At 49.3% G+C, this 24,601-nt stretch overlaps 1 protein-coding gene across 1 annotated transcript; it reads right to left on the reverse strand.

Moving 5' to 3' along the window:
• Positions 1–463: 463 nt before the first annotated feature.
• On the reverse strand, positions 464–24,593 carry ankrd50 (ankyrin repeat domain 50). The gene is made up of 5 exons (XM_063018645.1): positions 24,427–24,593; positions 21,362–22,142; positions 17,417–17,655; positions 4,197–7,708; positions 464–3,314 (listed from the first exon to the last, which is right to left on the reverse strand). Exons 2-4 carry the CDS (start codon positions 21,826–21,828, stop codon positions 4,200–4,202), a joined length of 4,215 nt encoding a protein of 1,404 aa, XP_062874715.1. The 5' UTR covers positions 21,829–22,142; positions 24,427–24,593; the 3' UTR covers positions 464–3,314; positions 4,197–4,199.
• Between the last annotated feature and the right edge of the window lie 8 nt (positions 24,594–24,601).

Here is a 24,601-nt window from a genome sequence, read left to right on the forward strand (position 1 = left end):
TGCTTACACAAGGTTCAGCAGTTCACAAGGTAATATCAAACAGTCAGGGATGATTTGGTGTCTCCAGTTCACCTCACTTGCTTTTCTTTGTACTGTGGGAGGAAACCGGAGCCCCTGAAGGAAACCCACACAGACATGGGGAGAACATGCAAACTCCACACAGAAAGGACCCAGGACCTGCTTGCTGTGAGGTGACAGTGCTACCCTGTCTGTGTGGGTTTCCTCCGGGTGCTCCGGTTTCCTCCCACAGTGCACAGACGTGCAAGTGAGGTGAACTGGAGATACTGAATTGTCCATGACTGTGTTCTATATAACCTTGTGAACTGATGAATCTTGTGTAATGAGTAACTACCGTTCCTGTCATGAATGTAACCAAAGTGTAAAACATCACGTTAAAATTCTAACAAATAGACAAACATAATAAAAGTAAACGAGTCAGTAAAGCGAGACGTGGATTCTGCAGTAAAGCAAATATGTTTATTAAACACTTTAATCTGTGGAAAATATAATACAGGAAATAAAGAACAATCAAAATGCAGCGTTTAAATGTACAATGTTTAATAAGCTATTTACAATCAGAACCTTTTACTGACCAGCACGGCTGAGAACCCAACAGAACTGAAACGGAACAGAAACAGAGCAGAACAGGAACTGAATGAGAAGAGAGAACAAGAACAACAACAGAAGAACAGGGACAGAAAAGAACAGAAGAGAACAACTGATAAAAAACAAAACAGAATGAGAAGAGAGAAAAGAACATAAAAAGAAACAGGAACAGAACAGAACGAGAAGTGAGAACAGGACAGAAATTGGTAAGAAAGAACAGAATGAGAAGGGAGAATAGAACAGAAAAGAACAGAAACAGAACATAACAAGAAGAGAGAACAGAACAGAACTAAAATGAAACGGGAAAGAACAAAACTGAAGCAAAGCATGAACAGAAATAGAACGGGATAAGAAGAGAGAACAGAAACAGAACAGAAAAGAACAAAACAGAAGCAGAGTAAGAACAGAATTGTAGGTCCATGCAGTATGAAGGGAACCAAAAGAACGTGGTCAGTTGGTGTTTGGCTGATATTTTTGAACACTGTCCACACTTCCTTCCTTCCTTCTACCTCCACATGAAAGTTCAGGTTCAGACGTCCTGGTCTGAGGAACATGAATTCTTCTCATCATCATCCTCTCGTTCTTCAGCTCTCACTGCCAGCAGCGTGAAACTAAGCGCTACACACTTCTACACACTTCTACACACCCGCCTCCTCGTACACATCCACATTCTCTCACGAGTAACTTTGGCTTGGTGAGTGAGGGGTTCAGGAGAGAATCAGAAGGTCGACTGGTCGCGTCAATGCGTGTTTCATCGTACAGTGAAATGTCAGGAGAATGTTAGATCAGGTATTTTAGGACAGATCGCTCAGACCAGGATTAAGTTGGTGGTTTCATCCGGACCATAAGACAGACACTCAGGTGGTGCTAACAGCCTGGCAGGACCTTCAGCAACATCTAAAAGCTGGGAAGAGTGCGGAATTTGCTCTGTGCCACGAGCGGCGGAGGAACACAGAGAGAGTAGCATGTTCCTCCGTATGAACCCACCCACCGCCCGGCGTAAAGATGCGACCGGCGGCTTGACACTCGTCCGAGGATGGCGACGAGCTCGGGTGTGGCACAGCTGGCGAAGGCGCCCGAGTGTCTCACCACTTCCACACTTATTAAATCTGGACCACTCAGAGGACGCGGTCTGATCCGGGCGCCGGCGCATAAATGTGATGTTTGTGTCTGAGCGCTTGATGGACGCGGCAAATAATTGACAGAGCGCCAATAATTTATCTACGTTTCAGCGTTTTAGCCGCAGCCAGCGTGCACTTCCAGAACGGATTACAGTTTCAGCCAAATGTACTCATTGATTGGCTGGTTTCTTAAATATGGGCCAAAATTCACCAGTCCCAACTCAAGCTGAGACAAGTGCAGGGTTCACGTTAAGTCTTATAGTCCGGGAGATACCTTCATCTGTAGCATCTGATACGCTTTTACAATCAGCACCGAATTCTGTTCACGTTTAAATATAATTAATCAAATAAAAACAATAATTAACTTATAAAAAAGGGAAAATAAGGAGAAAAGGTCCCACAGGGACTAAATAAAAATGTGAGGCAGGGGCGGGCGACCCCACCCGTCAGGATATAAACAAAACAAACATGTAGGCGTAAAATAAACGTAATGGCAGGTAGATTCTGCACACAGCACCATGAAACAGCAAAACACAAATAAATATGATTGATTACACAGAGAGCAGGAACGCCTCACTCCTACACTACATGAGCAAAAGTATTGGTCCAGTACCTCGACCAATCAATCGTATAAAGGAAATGATCCATGATGCTTCCAGCTTGCAGGACAAAGATTTCAACCCCACTCAGCAGCTCTGAGACGAACCGGAACTGACCAATCAGCGACCAGCCATACAAATACAAGCGGGCACAAATTCCCATACACAGATCTTCAAAGTCTTGTGAGACGCTGTGTATCTGAATGCCGTTTGTTTTTGGAATCGGACGTCCAGCAAGCTCATGGTCGGGCGTCCAAATACTTTTGGCCATACAGTGTGTTATTGATACATGTACTGACCGAGATGCTGTAGGATTAGCATGTGTTTATATTTATATATGGCATCATATTGATATGTTTACTGTAGGAGTTATTGATATTGTTGACCCCTGATCCCCCTCCGATCCAAACCCAGCGGGTACACTGGTGCACGTTTTATACAGGCGACATAAAAAACTAAGAAAGACTCTTGAAATCGATCGACAACAACAAAAAACAAGCACCATAAAGTAAGAAGGATGAAAAGTGCATACACGGCGTATTAAATATCGATAACGTTAAATAAACCCGGGTGTGTGTGAGCGCCAGGAGCTGGAACGTCGGTAGGCACATGGAAACAAGTTCAGTCCGCCAAACGTGACCCAACGTTCTTCATCTCTCACTCGTCTCTCACTCGTCTCTCCCATTTTCTTTCTTTCTTTCTTTGTCTGTTTTCGGGAGGTTTCTCCGCTGAGCTCCGAGTACCGACGACTTCTGGGAACCCGAGTGCAGATCTGAGGTCAGTTCCTTTAAATATTAGGAAATAAAAACGTTAGAGAAACTCTGACCCCAGATCAGGTCCTTTCTGCTCTCAGACTTTCCCTCCGTCCGGCCCAGATCGTCGTTTTTTCTCTTCGTTTTCTTTTTCTTCTTTCGTTCCTCCCCCGATGAACACAGTTGCTTTGGCACGTTCTTCCTAACATCTGCACAATGGATCGGGTTCAAGATGCCTGAAACACAGATGAAATCATCCGTCAGTACCGGGTCGAGAAATGTTTTCCTGGCATCGCCTGCACGGTTTTACAAGAAACGCACCAATCCTGTAAATGCCAGCTCAACAGATGCATGACTGATCGGGGCACCAGAACGTTCGTGAAACTGAACACCCCATGCCTTCCAGGCGTGCCCTCTAAATCCAGCGTCAACGATGGCTCGGAACTCGAAGCTAACGGGCGATTTAATGCGAGGGTTTCGAAATCTCCCTGTAAACTGTTGGATGATCTATAGTTTGATGGGAAACAAAACAAAACCAGCAGTGCTGAGAAGGCTAGGATGCCAATCGCACCAACATCTGACTGGGTTAGGAGGACTCATAGGTCCACAGAGAAGCTCTCCATGGAACCCTGGATATTTAACAAAGCTGGACTTTATGAATCCTGTAGATTCTTGCCTCAAGGATCCAACTGCAGCCACTTCAGTAAAAGTGACTTGACAGGATGAAGTAAATAACAATAAAAAAGGGTTACAGCTTTATTTAGAGACACTATATGGACAAAAGTATTGGGACGCCCCTTCTAATGATTGAATCCTTGTGTTTCAGCCACATCAATTGCACACAGGTGTAATAAATCCATCATATGAAGGGAATTTTATACGTCAGCCCTACTGAACAGCTCTGGAATGAACTGGAACACCGACATCAGTGCCCTGCCATACAAATGCTGTCATCTTTTGACTGAATGGGCACAAATTCCCACACACAGACACACTTCAAGGTCTTGTGAGAAGCCAATAACATTTGCTTTATAAATTGGATGTCCAGCAAGGTTGTGTTAGGGTGTCCAAATACTTATGGCCACTGCACTGACTTTAGGTCAGGGTTTAGCACCTACCGGTTATAACGGCGTCTCTTTTTTGTAGTTGAACCCAGGGTCAGTTCCATCGAGCTGCAGTTTCAGAGCTTGTTTAAGGCTTAATTCGGACTCCCCGATGGTGTAACCGTCGAGAACTTCCTGATGTCCCCGGTTGTGCACAGCCCTAGGGACGGAGACTCTCCCCAGAAACACTTGACTTCCCTGCAGATGGTAGTTGGGGTTGGTCATGATCCCGTTTCTCTTTTTCTCGGCGCAGCTCTGCTGTTGGATATAAAACGGTTCCTGTGAGTCCACAGGACTTGAGCCGCCCAGGACCGCCTTACAGTGAGGGTCCTTCACTGGCTTGTTGAGCGCGATTCTTTTATCGAATTGTGTCATCTCGTATTCAAAGACCTGACCCTGCTGATGAGCGGCGTTGTCCTTCGATTTTTTCCCATCCTTTTTTGAGCAGTGGTCAATCCCACTCTTACCTCCTTTGGTGGACTTCAGAACTGGCTTCACTTGACTCCAGTCAAACTCGCTGATAGGAGACCCAGGGAGCGGGCCGATGGACTTGGTCGTTGAAGAAGGAGACACTATGGACTGTCGGCTGCGACTCCGAGGCAGGGAGTGCTGTTGGATTTGCTCTGTGAAGCTGAGTCCGTGGAAACTGTCTATCGGAACCGTCTGGGCCGTCGAGGTGGACGACGTGGTCCGCAACGACGAGTTCTTCGAGCTTTTGAGGGAGTTGTTGGAAAGCGAGGACTTCTGTCTGTCCACTGTAGAGTCGGGCGATTCAGACGGGGAACTGAACGCATGAACAGGTCCGTTTGACATCCCTCGACCTGATGTCTGGACGTCTCCGGCTCCCGTGCTGCCAGAACTATTGGATTTAATTGTAAGCGACTGGACCTTTCCTGTGACGGCCAGCGGGGTCTTCTGCTCCATGGTGTGTATGGGTGAGGGGTTGCAGCCGTTGAGACTCGTGGCGCCGTACTTCTCCAGAAGTTTGATGATCACCGAGTGCCCTCCTTTGGCCGCGACTCTCATGGCTGTGCGACCGTACTGGTCCGCGTGGTTCGGATCTGCGCCGTTCTCCAAAAGAATTCGTACCACGTCAACGTGACCCTCCTGGGCAGCGATACCAAGTGCGGTCGCGCCCTGATTGCACGTGTGGTCAACATGAGTGCCGTTGTCGATCAAAAACTGGACGACTTTCGTGTGGCCTTGCCATGCGGCGGACTGAAGAGCGGATCGTCTCTCATTGTCGCAGGAGTTGACGTTGGCATGGTAGCTAATAAGCAACCGTACCATTTCCATATGGCCTTGCCAACAGGAAACGTGTAGAGCCGTTCTGCCGTCGGTGTCACTCGCCTCCACGTTCGCTCCCTTCTCCAAGAAGAACTCTGCCATGCCTAACTGATTTTCAAGTGCCAGGTTGTACAAGGTTGGACGACCATCCGCATCTTTGTAGTCCACGTCTGCTCCGTGGCTCTGCAGCAGTTCGACGATGTCTCTGTGCCCTTCCATGGCCGCCACCCTTAGAGAATTTCTTCCGTCGTACCCTCTCTGGTCGATGCAGGATTTATTCTCGAGGAGGATGTGAACGCAATCATAATGACCCTCCTGGGCGGCCAGAATCAGGGGAATACGCCCATCGTTGTCCACCTCTGAGCATCGAGCACCTTGTTCTATAAGCGCATCACAAACTTGCCGATGCCCCTCGAACGCAGCCATGTGTAAGGGCGTCCAGCCGGCATCGTCTCTGTGATTCTCGTCCAGGCCTCTGTCCAGCAGAGTCCGGACTACCTCGACGTTTCCTTGAGCGGATGCGATGCTGAGCACAGTCCGCCCTTCGCTGTCGATGCTGTCCACGGCTGCACCCCAGAAAAGCAAGGTATTGACAACTGAAGCGTGCCCCATGGACGCCGCAGCGAGCAAGGGCGTTCTTCCGTTATTGTCCGTGTGGTCGACGTCCGCTCCTCCTTCTAGAAGCAAATCCACCACGTCCACATGCCCTTCGTATGCAGCCACCAGAAGAGGGGTCATGCAGTCTTTATCACAGTGGTCTACTTCTGCTCCACGGTCAATGAGCAAACTGACCACTGAAGCATGGCCTTTGCTAGCGGGCACACAAAGAGCGGCCACAGACAATGCGGTTCGTCCATCCACGTCCTCGTGGTTTACCTCGGCGCCATGGTCCAGCAGGTGCTCGACAATCTCTCGGTGTCCCATGTAGGCCGCAGCAATCAGTGCGGTCCTTCCTTCATTGTCAGCCTTGTTGACCTCTGCTCCGTGCTGCAGGAGGTTCAGAACAATATCCTCGTGACCTCCCCAAGCTGCAGCCCTCAGGGCGGTTCTGCTGTCGGCATCTGCACAGTCAACCTTGGCACCTGCGTACAGGAGGGCCGAGACCACCTCGGAGTGACCGCCCCAGGCCGCAGATCTCAAAGCCGTCCAGCCGTCGTGATCTGTGTGGTTGATGTTGGCATCGCAGCCGATCAGGCAGTTGATAACCTTGGTGTGTCCCTGTCTGGCAGCGAGCGTGAGAGGCGTCTGTCCGTGGTTGTCCTCCAGCTCCATGCTGGCTCCCCTGGAAACGAGCAGGTTCACCACGTCCAGGTTACCGCTGTACGCCGCGTTGGCCAGCAGAGTCCGTCCACTGGAGTCACTTTGGTTCACAGAGGCGCCGTTGTCCAGCAGAGTTCTGATGGAGTCCTCACGCTCCAAGGCCTGCTGCACGATGCACGAAGCATGGTCGTCCTCGTTGCTAATATGGGCTCCGGCTTTGACCAAAAGCTGCAGGACTTCCTGCTCTTTGGGGATGGACGTGGACAGGGAGTCTTTTGCAGGAGTTCCATTCCAGACCATCCACAGCGCCAGATTAACAGGTTCAATCTGCAGGTTGGAGTTTATTAAGTGATATGCAAACTCTTGCACTTCCAGAGGATTGAGCTGCTTGGCTCTGCAGGTGTAGTTCATAGCCATCATCCGGTGGCCCTCAGCAGCGTTGCACAGATACTTCTGAGTGCAGTGCTTGACGTCCAGAAGCCACTCGGCAAAGCTGTAGTGAAAAAGTATCTTGGTGCCTCCGAGCCCGTCAACAAGTAACTTGGACAGAATGTCCATCTTTTTCTGAAACTCCTCCATAGTCAGGGTCATGTTCTTAGTCCAGACCGCATGGTACAGCTCCTTCAGAGTCAAGGGCCTGCAGGCGGCCAGGATGACGTTCAGGATGGGTTGCACTTTGGTAAACTGCTTCCGGACGAAAAGTCTCTGGCAGAGCCACAGGTAGAGTCCGTTCAGCGTTCCCGGGATGTCGCGGATCTCGCGGAGCATGATGAAGTTATCCACCACTCCGTCCAGAACTCGCTCCAGGTAGAGGAAGCAGCCGCTGCTCTTGATGTGGAGCTGGTTCAGCATTTCGGCCGTCTCCTTGGTCAGGTGTTGGCGCAGCGCCTCTTCCTGGTCCAGTCTGTGCAGGATGTACTGCTGAACGTCCTTCACTATGTACGCCTTGCGCAGATCATCCAGGCTTATCTTGCGAAAACCTGCGAGAAAGGGGAAGAAAAGTTTAATGAATGGACGGCACGAAACCTAGAGGAGACAAGTCTAGGGTTAAACCGGTAGAAAGTTAAAACCTTAGGGGTTTAGTCCCATCTCCCACCACCAGACGGTGGTTCTGAGACTTTGAACTGTTGGGCCTTTAAGCAGAACTCCTAATCCTCAACTGAATAACATTTATCTAACAAAGTACAAATAGACAACTGGGGGTCAACCTGAGGGTCAACCTGAAGGTTGGGGTTAGGGACTCTATTAGAACTCTGCTCGACAACGGCGCCTCTGTGAACCAAAGTGACTCCAGTGGACGGACTCTGCTGGCCAACGCGGCGTACAGCGGTAACCTGGATGTGGTGAACCTGCTCGTTTCCATGGGAGCCAGCTTGGAGCTGGAGGACAACCACGGACAGACGCCTCTCACGCTCGCTGCCAGACAGGGACACACCAAGGTTATCAACTGCCTGATCGGCTGCGATGCCAACATCAATCACTTTCATGGTCGCCACTTACAATGTACAAATAGATAACTGGGGGTCATTTGGGGGGCAACCTTGGCACCCTATCAACCCATTGCCCTTGGACTTATTTGATCTAGAAAGTAAATTCTAGAAAGTCCCGTCTATAGGGTGCTGGTTGCCAGGAGGTTTAACTCTAAACTGTTCATCTTAATTCTATTTACTCATTGTGGAATTACTGGGTGTCCACTCCCGGTCATCCCCAGGCCTGTAGAATTAAAGCAGTCCTGCACTGCCTCCCTCATTTATGGGACACCACTGGAACACAGATCCATGATGAAGTCCGTCCCTCTAATAGCATCCAACGACATTGACCTTTATTTTAATGCAAAACATCACACTGGACGAAACCCAAACGTACTCAGTGACCCTCTGACTAACTGCAGAGTAACGCTTCCCAGATGTGTTCCCATCAAACACGCTCAAACGTGACGCTGCGCTGAACCGTCGGTGCGTCCAGTTCAGGCCACATGCTCATGCGCGGTACTAAAACAGCGCTCCGGTTCACCCTAACATCTAAAGGTCGTATTTATAAAGTCGGGACGAGAGGAATTCTTCTTCAGATGTAAAATAAACAGCCTGGAGTCGAACCGTGAAATATAAACGAGTCCTGAAACGCGGGGATTTACGACACGCCGCGTTTGCGAAAGCCAGCAAATCACTTTACACGCCGACGTTTATTAATAGCCGTTAGCGCCAACGGAACCGCCGCGCTGAAGACGTCTCGTTTACAGATAAACGCTAATTCCACACTTTTACCTCTGCTGAGAGGAGAATCCACTCCCCCTGTGGAAGCACATTTCATCACGTCTCAGGGTCCGAGACCGATGGAGGCATTTACGCATGGATCTTATTTACTGTTCCCATGGACCCACGCTGGGAAAATGACACACACACACACACACACACACACACACACACACATCTGAAAGTGTTAGCATATTTCTCAGCCTGGTCCAGATCGTCCATGTGGGAAATCAGCGAAAGGAATTCTGTGTTTTTGTTTTCAATCATGTCGCTTTAAGCATCTCGAAACGCCGACGGTTCACACCAGGAATCCGGGCGGACCGGGAGGGCGTCGACCTTTAAATACAGCCAATCAAACCCAAAGAACTCGACTCAAGTAATACATGTACTGAATGTTTGAGAGGGCGCTCGCTGGTGCAGGGGTGAATCCAGCTACCTCTGGAAGTCAGGGTTCGAATTCCCAGCAGTGCTATCGGCCAGTCAGGCTTCTACATACTGTGATGGATTGGTTATATGGAAACTGGACCCACTGTGACCATGACCAAGATAAAGCAGCGGGGTCCAAAATATACGGACAGCAACTTGGATGATTAATTTGTTGGTGTGGAAGATCTTGAACATACTAATTGATTAATAAAACCTTAATTAATTACGATCATTATTACGACTGACTACAGCTATACGGCCAAAAGTATTTGGACGCCTGACCGTGAGCTTGTCGGACGTCCCGTTTCAGAAAAACAGTATTAAAATAGAGCGACCTCTACGTGATGATTTCAGCTACAACAACAGCTGCTCTTAAGCACCTCGACTCTTGCTAGCATCTGTGGGAATTTGTGCCTATTCCGATGACGATGGACGACTCCACTCCACTCACGATTAGCCGTCCAATTTGTTTAATAATGAAACATGGTCAATGGGGTTTAGGTCAGATCTCTTGCCAGAACAGGAAAAGGCCTTCCCTAAACTGTTGCCCCAAAGCTGACAGCGTTATTCACTTTAGTGACCAGAAGCCACATTAATATGTAATAAACCGCTGAGCTCTTAGCAATCGGTGTGGCTGAAACATCTGAGCTGTCCATATACTTTTGGTCATAATAAAGGGCGTGGCCATTAGAGAACAGCGTTAATACTATATAATAGACCTGCATTTCTTTATAGTTTACTAGATTTATAAGTTGTGATGCGACCACCTCACTACTGCAGAATAAACAGACCTCACAGATCTCACCTCTCCAAAAGGAAAATATTTATATATATAAATAAATAGATAAATAATAAATAATAAAACCGAGGTGTTCCAGTCCGACATGAACATGCGCTCACCCAAACATCTTCAGAAGTTTCTGGTAGGACGGAGCATGTTCTCGTCCCGGGTGCAGCTGTTTTTGCCATTAGGCGGTATTTTCCATCACTGGTCCCACTGGAGAGCGTCCGTTCCCAGTCTCACTGACCCGGACCTCCACCCCAACCCAAACACACACACACACACACACACACACACACACACACACACACACACACCAGCTGTTAGAGACGGAGTGTGTGTTTGTGTATCCAGGAAGAGGAAGAGATCTCACAGGAGGGAGAAAAGGAGGTGACGGGCGGCGGCCGGTCCAAAACCCAAACCAGACTCATGAATGAGAAGGGACTCAGACTCGCTCCTAAAGTTCACAGCAGGATCTCCTTTATGTAGTCGAACTATACAAAGCTGTAAGACTGTTTGGTCAAAAGTATGTGGACACCAAAGGTTTTTTTTGGTGTCTGTATCCCAAGTTTTTTGGAAGCGGGTCAGAGTGCAGGGTCAGACATCGTACCTCGCTCAAGGGCAAGTTTGACTGGATCCATTACAAAGCACGTGGAACAGTGTTCTCATGACAAGGTCGAGGAAAAAACCCAAACTCTCCAAGTGTTACCAGAACCACCTAAAATCAGTCGTAGATCCTGCTTTTACTTTGTCTTATATATAAGTCCAAAAGTATGTGGACACCTGACCTTTTAGCTCCAGAACGGTCAGTTGCTTCTGGAAATCCTTCCTCATGGGCGCAACAGTGGCTGCACGGCAGAGCCTGGATTCGAACCCACAATCTTACGATTGATAGCCCAAAGCTCCATCCAAGCGCTGGCCCAAAGTTACGAGGATGGGATGTCCTGTGTGGTCAACAACACAAACTATTTCCAGCCTGGAAAAACTATGTGAACCTCTGAGATAACGACTGCAGATGAGACCAGTGTTTGGGTTGTTGAGATGCCCTGATGTTCAACTGGTACACAAACTCTCCACTCAGGACGTTTCCGAGTAGTGACCATGTCCATAGGGTTGGTTTGGGTCCCGCTATCATTCCTGAAACTGCACCTGATTACAGCAGACGAGCTTGTTTGCAAAACGTTTTGCTTTATAAACCTTTACAGATCTAAAACTCAACCCCACCACCCCTGGAACAGAAGAACAGTCTACAGGAGGGTCCACAGCTTATCCCCACTGAGCTGTCATATCAGGAAGCCAGGAAGGTTCCTCAGCAAAGAACTGGACCCAACTGGTCCGAACTCCTCCACTATAGGAGCACCTACCAGGTCCACATTACAAGGGTTCACAAACTTTTACTTCACACCTGCAGGAATGAATAAACCCAGACGTAGAGACGAACAGGGCGTGTTCTGTTCCCGTCACTCTCCTGTAGGGATCACTGACCACACCGCTGTACCACACTCACTGTTCAGAAAGTATTCAGACCCCTGGATCTCCTATTTACGAAAGTATTCAGACCCCCGGATCTCTTATCTGCACTCATAACGAACCCGCTAACTTCGTTTTTTAATTACCACACAGTTCTTGTGTTCGATAGACGTCGCTCTTTTTTTAGCGTTGCTAGTTAGCTGCTAAAGATAGCGAGGAATGTCCATCAGGGACCAGCGCTCGGGGATTCGGGGGACTGAAGGTGGAAAATCATCACTGGTGTCACCGCAGGGTCAGCAGAGCTATGCGTCCATGCCTGGACCTGACACGTTCATGCGCGCGCACACACACACACACACACACACACACACACACACACACACACACACAGTGCTAGCAGCTGCTGCGCCGTACCGAATGAGTGATGGAGTGTGTGTGTGTGTGTCACACCTGCTGCTGTTCAGGGTTAGGGTTAGGATCCAGCATGTACCAAACAGCAGGGGGCGTCACAGGCAGGCGTGGCGAGTCCCCAACCATAGCGGTCCAAACAGGGACGAGCCACCAACCACAACCGTGGGCGAAGTCACGGTTCAGCAAAGACGTCTACGGTTGCATGTAACATCGGCGTTTCTGATTGGTTGCTTTTTGTCACTAGATGGATGGATGCGACCAATGACAGAGGACTTTAGGCTACGTTACGAGCTTCTCTGAGCTTGTGTGGGTTTGTGGCTGAGCTGTTGTTGCTCCTAGACGTTTTCCAGAGACGCACGTTTTCCAAGTTTTGCATGGATACGACTGGACGGTTGATGAAACGTTGACTGAAGGTTATCGGTTCGTAACCCTGTATTAATCCATATTTAAACATATTAGGATTTTGGGCACTCGGGTGGCACAGCTCCATCTAGCCCACGACTGCTGATGTTGGGCTTCAAATCTCAGATATGATTGGCTATCTCTGAGGGGGGTGTGGCCAGACAGCCTGGCCATTGGGAGGTGCACTTGTCAGTGTGCTCTCAGTGCAGGTCCCAAGCCCTGATACAATAAGGGGGGTCACGTCAAGAAGGGCACTCGGCATAAAAACTGGACCTTCAACCGTGTTAAAACCTAGACAAATATTATTATTGGTACGTGTCACGCTGGGACTGGCGTAGGTTGGCATCAAATATCTGTCGCCACTGCTGAACGGAGGAAAAGTCTGGTATGAAGACCAGAATGTTCCACTGTAGCTACGACTACATACAGGAGCAGCCAGAAAAACATTCTGTACGATGTGCAGTAAAAGTGCCGGTCTGAGTTCCGATTCCTGACCAGAATGTACAGAAGGAACCTCGTGTTTAGTTCTGATTAGATCTTATAACGGGGGAGGGGTTTAGATCCAGCAGCAGGTGTGTTTGTGCTACAGGAGGCTCCCCAACGCTTTTTGTTTTGCTTAGCGCTCGTCTGAAGGCCGTCGGAGCCGGAAAAATGAAAACAGAAACGTTATCGGTCTCGGGTTTTTTTTCCCTGGCAGCTGGTGCACGAGGACGCGTGGAGCAGAACGTTCCGGGCGCGCCGGTGAGCCCGAGATATTTCCTGGATCTTCTCCTGGATTAAGCGGCGCACACACGCCGGGGCTCCGTACGCTAAACCGAAGCGTGTCATTAAAAATAACGTTGATTTTTTTTCCACTGAGGAAGCACTGCGTGTCACACAGCTCCACTCCACCTCGGTCCATCTCAAATGAGCTGAAACCCAGAGAAGGCGCTTCTGGACGTTGTTGATTAATGATGACTGCTCTATATATTAATATAGGAATTAGTGTTTACACTTGCGAGCCAAAATGTGCATGGCGACGCCCATCTGCAGCACCGGTGCATGTGAGGGATCTATTAGATGTCATACAGAAATGTCTAGTAGCAACCACAGCTCAGCCTCACAGCCAAATACGACAGCGCTCAATACCGAGTTCCAAACTGCTCTAAGGAACTGTAGGTTGTATGCACACAAGCCTAAATCCACCATGTGAATGTTGTTAGATGGTGTAAATCACACCACCACTGGTCTCCGGAGCACAGCACTGAATGAACGGGTTGTAAATGGGGAGGAATTTGTTTGTGCAAACGGTTTGGGGAATACCATTTCCAGCCTGGAAGGTTTGGTGTACAAACAGCCCTGACCTCAGCCCTATACAACACATCTGGGATGAATTGGAACTGTAACTGTGAGCCAGGCCTTATCGCCGAACACAGCTGGTTCAATGGAAGTGAATTCCCAGTTATATTCCAAAATATATAGAAAACAACCTCACAGAAAAGTAGAGGCTGGTACAGCAGCCGTGTGTGTGTGTGTGTGTGTGTGAGTGTGTGTGTGTGTAAGTGTGTGTGTGTGAGTGTGTGTGTGTGTGTGTGTGTGTGTGTGTGTGTGTGTGTGTGTAAGTGTGTAAGTGTGTGTGTGTGAGTGTGTGTGTGAGTGTGTGTGTGTGTGTGTGTGTGTGTGTGGGTGTGAGTGTGTGAGTGTGTGTGTGAGTGTGTGTGCACCCCTGTTATTTAGCTGATTATTAGGCGACTCATTTTAAATAACAGTACTTATGGATTAGTCAGTCACTCACTCACTCACTCACACACACACACACACACACACACACACACACACACACACACACACACAGTATTTTTACATGTTTGCTGTAATAACGATGTTAAAAGGATCGTCTGTCATTACACATCCATTACAAAGCAGAGGTGCATTATGGGATATGAGGGCTCTATCACTACATACACAATCCAACACACAGATACACACACACACAGTTAAACACAGATACACACAGTTACACACACATACACAATCACACACACAGTTAAACACACAGACACACACACTGATACACACACATACACAATCACACACACTCACACACACACACCTGAACTGGATCTGACTCTGCTGTGATTTCCCTGCAGCAGTTAGTGTTTATGAGAACAAACCCGCCTGCAGCACCGACAACTCAAACATAATTCTACTGTCTCTCTCTGTGTGTGTGTGTGTGTGTGTGTGTGTGTGTGTGTGAGTGTGCAGTATAATAAGGGGTATAACTGTTAACCTGTTGACTCAGACAGGATCACAGTGAGAGTGTGTGTTCATCACACACACACACACACACACACACATCATGTTAAAGTCCTGAGGCATCTGCTACATGAGCTCCATCATGTACGAGACCATACATCAGTGTGTCTGAGCCTGGTGTGTGTGAGTGTGTGAGTGTGTGTGTGTGAGAGTGTGTGTGTGTGTGTGTGTGTGTGTACAGGCCTGGTTAAACTGGCACAGACTCTGAGCAGCAGAATGACTGGCTGAGTGTTTCCACCTCACTGCAGCTCTATTCGAGAGAGAAGAAAGATGGAGGCACTGGAGGAGGAGGAGGGTGCAGGAGGAGGAATAGAACCCCCCACCCCCCGATACGTCCTACAGCCGGAACCTGCGACCCCGGAACCTTTCTGTTGGCTCGAGCTAGCGGAGCTTACCTTAACCTTACCTTACCTTAGCGCGTGCTCCAATCAGAGAGCAGCGTTCAGGTCAGGACGGGAAAGTTCCGGATAAAAGAACCAGACATTTCTCCCTTTTTGTCCCAGTTTAGACGTAGCCAGTTCCTCTTCCTCTGCTGGAGACCCCGAGGAGGGTATATTCTCCTGACACGCCCTCCCTCCATCCCTCCTTCTTATCCCCCCGTACTTCGGTGGATCGGTGCGTGACTCTTAGTGAGCGAGACCGACCTCACGCGCCGATCCACCGAAGTACAGGGGGGATAAGAAGGAGGGATGGAGGGAGGGCGTGTCAGGAGAATATACCCTCCTCGTACACCATCGGGGTCTCCACGTTCCTCCACTTCTAACCAGGGTCCTTAGATACCCCTTTTCCACCGACGCGGCACGGGGCCCGTTCTGGTTCCCGAACTTGACTTTGAACCGGTTCCGCGTGTTTCCACTGAAAAAAAAGGTTCCAGACAGGGAACTAGCGGGCCGATCTGGCACCACAGAGTACTGGGTTATTCAGCCCGAACCGTGACGTCACCTGTGGGCGTGTCATGTTGTACAGCATAGCGACAGCAACAATGGCGTCGGCTGGGGTCTCGTATGGAGCTTATCGCTGCATTTTTATCTTTTAAACTTCACCTGATCACATTTTGAGGCAGTTTGCAGCTGATATTTTCAAAGCGCCTTTAAAAAGATGAACTGTGTGATATTACGAGATAAAAGTGACCCGGACAGAACGAACAACGCTTAACGTGAAAAATAAAGCTTGAAGCTTTTTCAGCTCCCTGAGCTGCATAAACACACGAGAAGTAAATCCAGTTACACACAGATACACGTGGTATTTTAGACTGGATCTGATGGTTATTTCACACAGATGTTTGTTCGTGTTGTGGAACTTTAATGATGTTTCACCGCTTAGTGAAACATCATAGTAAATCGGCTATTTGCGCCGAGAGTCGCGGTGAAACTGAAGCACAAAACTCTTCTCACACTAATGAACTAAATAAAACGACAACTGAGACAAACACGTCACGTTTTCTTATCACCGATAGTTAGATAGATGCTTTTTACATAAAAACAAACATCTGTAACAGCAGCACAAATGTTATTACCGCTCTTAACTTTGGTTAAGTAACGCCCACCGATGATAACGCTGCTTGGTTCTTAAAAACTGGTGGAAACGCGCGTCGGTTCTCTACAGAACACCAAGGTTCAGAGAAACCCGAACAGAACCGGTTCAAGAACCATGTTTTTTTTGGTGGAAAAGGGGCAACACTGCGTCCAAGACCCCGCCCACTTTTTTTGTCCCGTCTTTTCCCACCCAGCAGACTAGAGTCTGATTCTGTCTGATCGTGTCCACTAGGGGGCGCCCAGCCGACCGGTAGCAGAGCTGAGACTCAGAGAGTCCAGAACCCCAGCACTGGTCTGAAGATACGTTAAAGGCCTTCTGAGAGGAACCGGGAGATTCAGATCCACCTGGCTGATTCGGAAACGCCTGATGGTCAGACGTCGTCACCGCTACTGCACCCGCGCCGGTCTTACACACAGACCACATACCTGTAGGTCAAAGTTCAAAGCCCAGCGCGGTGACTCCCATCCTGTCTCCGCCGGGATTAAAGACCTGACCCCACGGCGGATCGAACCTACACAAGCTGGACTCATTTAAACCGTGATTCAGTGCAGACTCGTTCGATTTGGGACGCAGCCACGTAATCCACTTTTAATCACTGTCCTAGCTACCGATGCTGTATTTTCTCTCCGCCTAAATCCTCATGTGGACGCACGGGGATTTCCAAAATTTAGTGGACGACTGAAATACTAGTGTAGCAGCTCTAAAAATAAAACCTATATAACACACACACACACACACACACACACACACACACACACACACACACACACACACACACATGAATAGCCTGATTCCCACATCAAACAATTCTGCGACCGTAACATTGAGATCATTGCCAAGAGAAACACTCACACTCACACACACACACACACACACACACTCTCACACACACACACACTCTCATACACACACTCACTTAGGCAGGAGCTGACCCAGATTCATCCCCTTACACACAGTGTATAATCAACTCATCCATTCACACACACACACACACACAGTCTCTTAGTGCTGTTTTATACTGCCGTTCATACACACATCCAATCCTACACCCGAACATGTCTGTGTAGGCGCCCCGGCCGGTCGATAGCAGAGCCCAGATCCGAACCCGAACTCACCTGAGAAGAGTTTGGTGATGCTTTTGTTCTGGCGGCGGGCGGAGCAGATGAGGAGGAGCCAGGGTGGGAGGAGCTCGTGGTGGGTGGAGAGAAGCTCGCCGATGCTGCGCGGGTTGGAGGGGGCGGAGCCGGACTCGGACTCGGACCCGCCCGCTTTCATCCCTTCGTCCACGGAGTCCACCAGCAGGAACAGGGCCTGAGGCGGCGCGGCGCAGCTCAGCAGCGGCAGTGCCACGCCCCTGGAGGACAGAGAGAGGAGATACGGTCAGCGGCAGTGTGTGTGGTGCAGCTACTCAATCCACCTACAGGCATGTTTTGGGATGTAATACCGGGCTGGGAATCGAACCTGGGTTGATGGAGCTGTATGGCACCACGTGTATGGCTAAGCTCACACACGGCACAGCAGTACTGTTATGGCAAACTAAGGGTTAGCACGTGCTTCCTCCGAGACATGACAAACCACCACCTCTCTTCGGACCACGGTATAATCCAGCCTCCTGTTTCAGCCACACCCAGTATCAGGCGTACAAATCAATGATGTAGAAGTAATCATTTAGGGAAGGACCTTTCCTTTATAATCCATTTACATTGTCAGCATTAGCAGACGCTTTTATCCAAAACGACTTACAGTACTGTGACTGTATGCTGTCTAAGCAATTGAGGGTTAAGGGCCTCGCTCAAGGGCCCAACAGTTAACAATTTGCAACCTGGCAGTGGTGGGGCTTAAACCAGCGACCTTTCGATTACTAGTCCAGTACCTTAACCGCTTCTCCAAAACTTGTTGGCCCTCCTTTGCGGCAGGATTCGAGTGTGTCTGTGGCACTGATGTTAGATATCGAGGCGCGGCTCACAAGCGACATTCCGATTCATCCCAAAGCTGTTTAAAGTGCTTGAGGTCACAGCCCACCACGCCAAATTCAAATTCTATGCAAACTCGTCAATTCTCACCAAGCAGTTTTTACAGCTCGCTTTTATGGCCCCTTCGCTAGAACAGGAAAGGCCCTTCCCCAATCTGTTGGCACCAGTTTGGTGCTCAGATATGACAGCACCGGTCTGGTATTTATGCTGTGCGGGTATCAGAAATGAAGGAAAACAAAACGCATCAGATGAAGAAGTGAACGAGGCCTAAAGCAGATGATGTAGAACCGAGAGCTTTAGGGATACAGAGCAGTCAGATCTAGAACCAACACCCTTCCCTCCCCTCTAACCCCCCCCCTCCCTCCATTCTGTCCTTGGTAATATTGACGTGGATGCAGCACTACAGACAGTAATCACACCCTCTCTCTCTCTCTCTCTCTCTCTCTCTCTCCATCATTCTCTCTATCTCTCCTGCTCTGAATCAACCTCTCTCGCCCCCCTCCGTCTCTCTGCTGTGTCAGTCGGTGAGAGTGGTGAGGTCAGGACCGGGCGCTTCGCCCCAGACGCTTCGATCGAGGGATGAAGACCACGCCCGGCGTACAGCATACACACCGAGGTGCTTCGTTTTCTTCGGCTCTCTCTAAATTACAGCCAATTAACGAACGCTCGGGAGATTAACGAGGTCTGATCATCATCATCATCATCATCATCAGCGCTGTGACACAGATATTTACTGAAACGTGTGTGTGTGTGTGAGTGGGTGTGTGTGTGTGTGAGAGAGAGAGTGTGTGTAAGAGAGAGTCTGAGTGTGTATGACAGTGTGTGTGTGTGTGTGAGTGAGAGAGTGTGTGTGTATGAGAGTGTGAGAGTGTGTGTATGAGAGTGTGTGTGAGAGAGAGTGTGTGTGTAGGAGAGTGTGTGTGTGTGAGAGAGTGTGTGTGAGAGAGTGTGTGAGAGTGTGTGTGTGTGAGTGAGAGAGAGAGTGTGTGTGTGAGAGAGTGTGTGTGTGTATGAGTGTGAGAGTGAGGGTGTGTGAGTGTGTGTGTGTATGAGAGTGTGAGAGTGAGGGTGTGTGAGTGTGTGTGTATGAGAGTGTGAGAGTGAGGGTGTGTGAGTGTGTGTGTGTGTATGAGAGTGTGAGAGTGAGGGTGTGTGTGTGTGTGTATGAGAGTGTGAGAGTGAGGGTGTGTGAGTGTGTGTGTGTATGAGAGTGTGAGAGTGAAGGTGTGTGAGTGTGTGTGTGTGTGTGAGAGAGAGGGTGTGTGAGAGTGTGTGTGTGTGTGAGAGAGTGAGGGTGTGTGAGTGTGTGTGTGTGTGTGAGAGTGTGTGTGAGAGTGTGTGTGTGTTCCAGCCCTGTAGACTAAACACACAGCGCCAGCGCACAAACCAACCAAACAAAAGTTAGTGCTGTAAACACACGGCAAAGACATGAACCACTGTGGGAATTTGTGCCCGCTCAGTCAAAAGATGGCAGTGCTTGTACGGCTGGGTGCCGATCGATCAGTCGGTGTTCCGGTTCATCCCAGAGCTGTTGAGTGTTCCTTTAAGCCCGGGCTGTTCCTCATGTCTTCATAGAGCTTTGCAGGTCAGTACTACAGAGCCATGTGGAGTCTGGAACAGGACTGTGGGGGGCGTGACCCCTGTGTGCTGGTATGTACTGTACCATCTGCACATGCTTCTATCAGGAGGCGTTCGGTTCGGGGTCAGGGGGCAGACGACGCGTCTGGCAAAACACAAACATGGTCTGAATACCACTGACCCCCCCCCACCACCTTACCCCCTGTGTCTTTCACACACCCGACAGTGGCGGGGCTTGAACCAGCAACCTTCTGATCACTGGACCAGCACCTTCACCGCTGTACTTTCACCCTACTGTTCTTCCTGCTACGTGATCATCTCACGTTTCACTGCTGTAGATTCACACTAGCCCCCCCAGCGCCGAGATCTCAGCTGTGCTATCGGCCGACCGGGCGCCTACACGGACGCCCGGTTGGATGTGTCTGCAGTGGGAGGGACGATGGCTGAGACAGTAAGTGCGACCCCTGCTGGACGGTCGAGGGCGGCTGATCATGCGCACGTGATACCGCGCTCTGTGAGACTCCGCCCCTGACAGGTGAAAAGAAGTGGTTGGCGCATGTCTGAGAGAGAGTCTGTCAGTGGTTGAATCACTTAGCTGTGGATTAACGGCGGATGAAAGCTAGGACTAACAGAGGACGTGTACGCGTGTAGCGTTTATGCTCTGGACTGTGGCCCCGCCGCGCGGCCCCTAGCGTCTGAGGACCAAGTTTTGGCAAAGCGCCACATGAATCAGTAACCTTGTCGACCGTTTACCCCGGTACAGCCGCTAGTGTGTGTGTGTGTGATCTAAGTGACACCAGATGCTTGGACAAAGACGTGTGTGAGTGTGTGTGTGAGTGTGTGTGTGTGTGTGTGTGTGTGAGTGTGTGTGTGAGTGTGTGTGTGTGTGTGTGTGTGTGTGTGTGTGTGTGAGTGTGAGTGTGTGTGTGTGTTTTCCGCGCTGCATTCCAGTCCGAGCTGGAGCTGGAGCTGGATCTTCTGGAGTACTGGACGATTCCACGCCCCTCCTCCCTTCCCTCTATAGGAGCAACCAATCAGAGAGCTTCTGGATCAAAATATCCAATCAAAAGTGAACGGTTGTGTGTGTGTGTGTACGATCTGAACACACCAAACCTGCTGTGAAATACGGCGGTGGAAGCATCATGGCATGAAGCGACACACAGAAATAAGTCAAAGACGACGAGCGTAGGTTTCTGGGGCGCTCGGGTGGCGTAGCGGGCTAATGCGCTAACAGAGCGGCGCTGAAATCCGAGCTAGCTGTGACTGTGGGTGGGGCGGTTGAACTGGGTTTCCTCTGCCTACCGCTGTGATTCGCTCTCTGTGACTAGCTGAGGCGCCGGGAGACTGTAGTATTGTTTTTAATTAGCATGACTCCATCTAGTGGTCAAAACAGGATGGTGCAAGCGCGACTGATATATAGAAGCTAAACTACAGTAAGCAGACGCTACAAGAGAACTAGCAAGCAATTAGTTAGCGAGCCAGTCGATTAGCGCGACTTGGTTTGTTTACCTCTTAAAGGCCTCGCCCGGGTTCCTCTCGCACTCTCCGGGCCGGAGCGCGTCCTGCACGGCGGGGTCGCGGATCTTCTCCAGGTACTGCGGCACCAGGCTGCTCCTGCAGATCTGCGTCACCAGGCTGCGCACGAAGCCGCTAACGCTAAGCGTGTCCGAGTCGTCGGCGCGGCAGAAATGAAACGCCAGGCAGAGCCGGTCGGAGCCGCGCTGGGCGGCGTGCGGCGAGACGGGCCACAGCAGCTCCGTACAGAGCGCCGTCTTACCGCTGCCCGGCCCTCCCACCAGCAACACGCCCCACGAGCAGGACTTAGCGGAGCCCGGCGTGGCCACGCCCCCGGGGGTGGGTGGAGCCTCGCGTCCCGAGCAGACGGCGGTCTTCTCCTGCAGGCAGTGCTGGATCTTGTGGAAGAGCCACTCGCGGCAGTAGAAGCGCTTCCCCTGCAGCAAACTGGTCTGAGCCATGGCGACGGGTCGACGGCTAGCTATGCTAACAACGCTCCGTCGCGCCACGCACACTCACGTCCGGGACGCATCGGGAAGCTCGGCGGTCGAGATCCTTCCGGAAAGAAACGTGGAATCATTCCAAAAATCAACAATAAAAAACACACACGAGGTGGACGGGTCACAGCTTTAGCCTGCGTAGCTTTCCGCCAAACTTTCGCCGCTCGTGTAGCATTTTTAACCATCCGCGTTTGTGCGTCAGGATTCAGGAGGCGTTAGCTTCAGTACGTTCCATCCTGGTACGCCACGAATGTGTTCCGCCGTCGCCGTGAGATCTAAAAAGGAAAATGAAAGAATTAGCATCACGCTAACACACCGCTAATCGTTCCTGCAAATCATAAGGTTAGCTTAATCGCTGGTTAACTAGCATTAGCTATTAAGTCTCGTTCAGTCAGATCTCTAAACGTAACCATGGAAACAATCCCTATGGTTTGCTCTAGCTTAAATGGGAGTCCTAGAGAGGATTCTGTCCTACAGCCTGAAACTGTAGTGATACATAACAATAGAATGCATGATCAAAAATATGTGGACGGCCCTTCTAACACATGGACAAAGAGACACATGAACAGAGACACATGAACACAGACACACATGAACACAAAACACAGAGGCACAGGGACGCATGGACACAGAGACGCATGGACACAGAGACACAGGAACATTGAAACACAGAGACACATGAACACAGAGACACATGAATACAGACACAGGAACACAGACACATGAATACAGACACATGAACACAGACACATGAACACAGAGACACATGAACACAGAGACACATGAACACAGAGACACATGAACACCGAGACACATGAACACAGAGACACATGAACACAGAGACACATGAACACAGACACATGAACACAGAGACACATGAACACAGAGACACATGAACAGAGACACATGAATACAGAGACACATGAACAGAGACACATGAACACAGGGACACATGAACACAGGGACACATGAACACAAGGACACATGAAAACAGAGACACATGAACACAGAGACACATGAACACAGAGACACATGAACAGAGACACATGAACACAGAGACACATGAACAGAGACACATGAACACAGATCACATGAACACAGAGACACATGAACACACAGACACATGAACACAGGGACACGAACACAGAGACACATGAACACAGACACATGAACACAGAGACACATGAACAGACACATGAACACAGAGACACAGGAACATTGAAACACAGAGACACATGAACACAGGGACACATGAACACAGAGACACATGGACACAAAGACACATGGACACAGGAACACAGAGACACAGGAACACAGAGACACATGAACACAGAGACACATGAACACAGAGACACATGAACACAGGAACACATGAACACAAAGACACATGAACACAAAGACACATGAACACAAAGACACATGAACACAGACACATGAACACAAAGACACATGAACACAGACACATGAACACAGAGACACATGAACACAGAGACACATGAACACAGGGACACATGAACACAAAGACACCTGAACACAGACACAGGAACACAGAGACACATGAACACAGAGACACATGAACACAGAGACACATGAACACAGAGACACATGAACACAGAGACACATGAACACAGGAACACAGGGACACATGAACACAAAGACACATGAACACAAAGACACATGAACACAGGGACACCTGAACACAAAGACACATGAACACAGAGACACATGAACACAGAGACACATGAACACAGAGACACATGAACACAGGGACACATGAACACAGAGACACATGAACACAGACACATGAACACAGAGACACATGAACACAGAGACACATGAACACAGAGACACATGAACACAGGGACACATGAACACAGGGACACCTGAACACAAAGACACATGAACACAGAGACACATGAACACAAAGACACATGAACACATGAACACATGAACACAGAGACACATGAACACAGAGACACATGGACACAGAGACACATGAACACAGAGACACATGAACACAGAGACACATGAACACAGACACATGAACACAGAGACACATGAACACAGAGACACATGAACACAGAGACACATGAACACAGAGACACATGAACACAGACACATGAACACAAAGACACATGAACACAAAGACACATGAACACAGACACATGAACACAGAGACACATGAACACAGAGACACATGAACACAGAGACACATGAACACAAACACACATGGACACAGACACATGAACACAAAGACACATGGACACAGACACATGGACACAGGAACATTAAAACACATGAACACAGGAACACAAAAATCCCAAAAGTATTGGGACACAGTAAGACAGTGTGGAATAAAAGCCCAGCAGCCTGAGTGTGTGGGAATCTTGAACACGTCTGATTATTATTGTTTATGTTTATAATAAATGTTCATGATATTTCGGCGGTACTTTGATGTTACAGTGCAGAATAATAAATGAATCTAATATAAAGAACTGATTCCTGATCCTCCTGTTAGAGATTTTCCTCTGATCTGATCTGATCTGTTTCTTTTCTCACCGTTTCACTCCGCGTTTCTTCTCCTCACAATCCGATCACACGTTCATTTAATCCGATCCAGGACTCGATCCTCCCCGGCGGTGCAGGATCCCCCGATCTGTCCGTGAATTCCAGCAGATCTGCTCGGATTTTCTGTGTTTTGTATTTCCGCTTCGCTCGCTTTGCTCTTTTCTTG

Source organism: Trichomycterus rosablanca, chromosome 22, assembly GCF_030014385.1.
Source record: "Trichomycterus rosablanca isolate fTriRos1 chromosome 22, fTriRos1.hap1, whole genome shotgun sequence".
Taxonomy (NCBI): domain Eukaryota; kingdom Metazoa; phylum Chordata; class Actinopteri; order Siluriformes; family Trichomycteridae; genus Trichomycterus; species Trichomycterus rosablanca.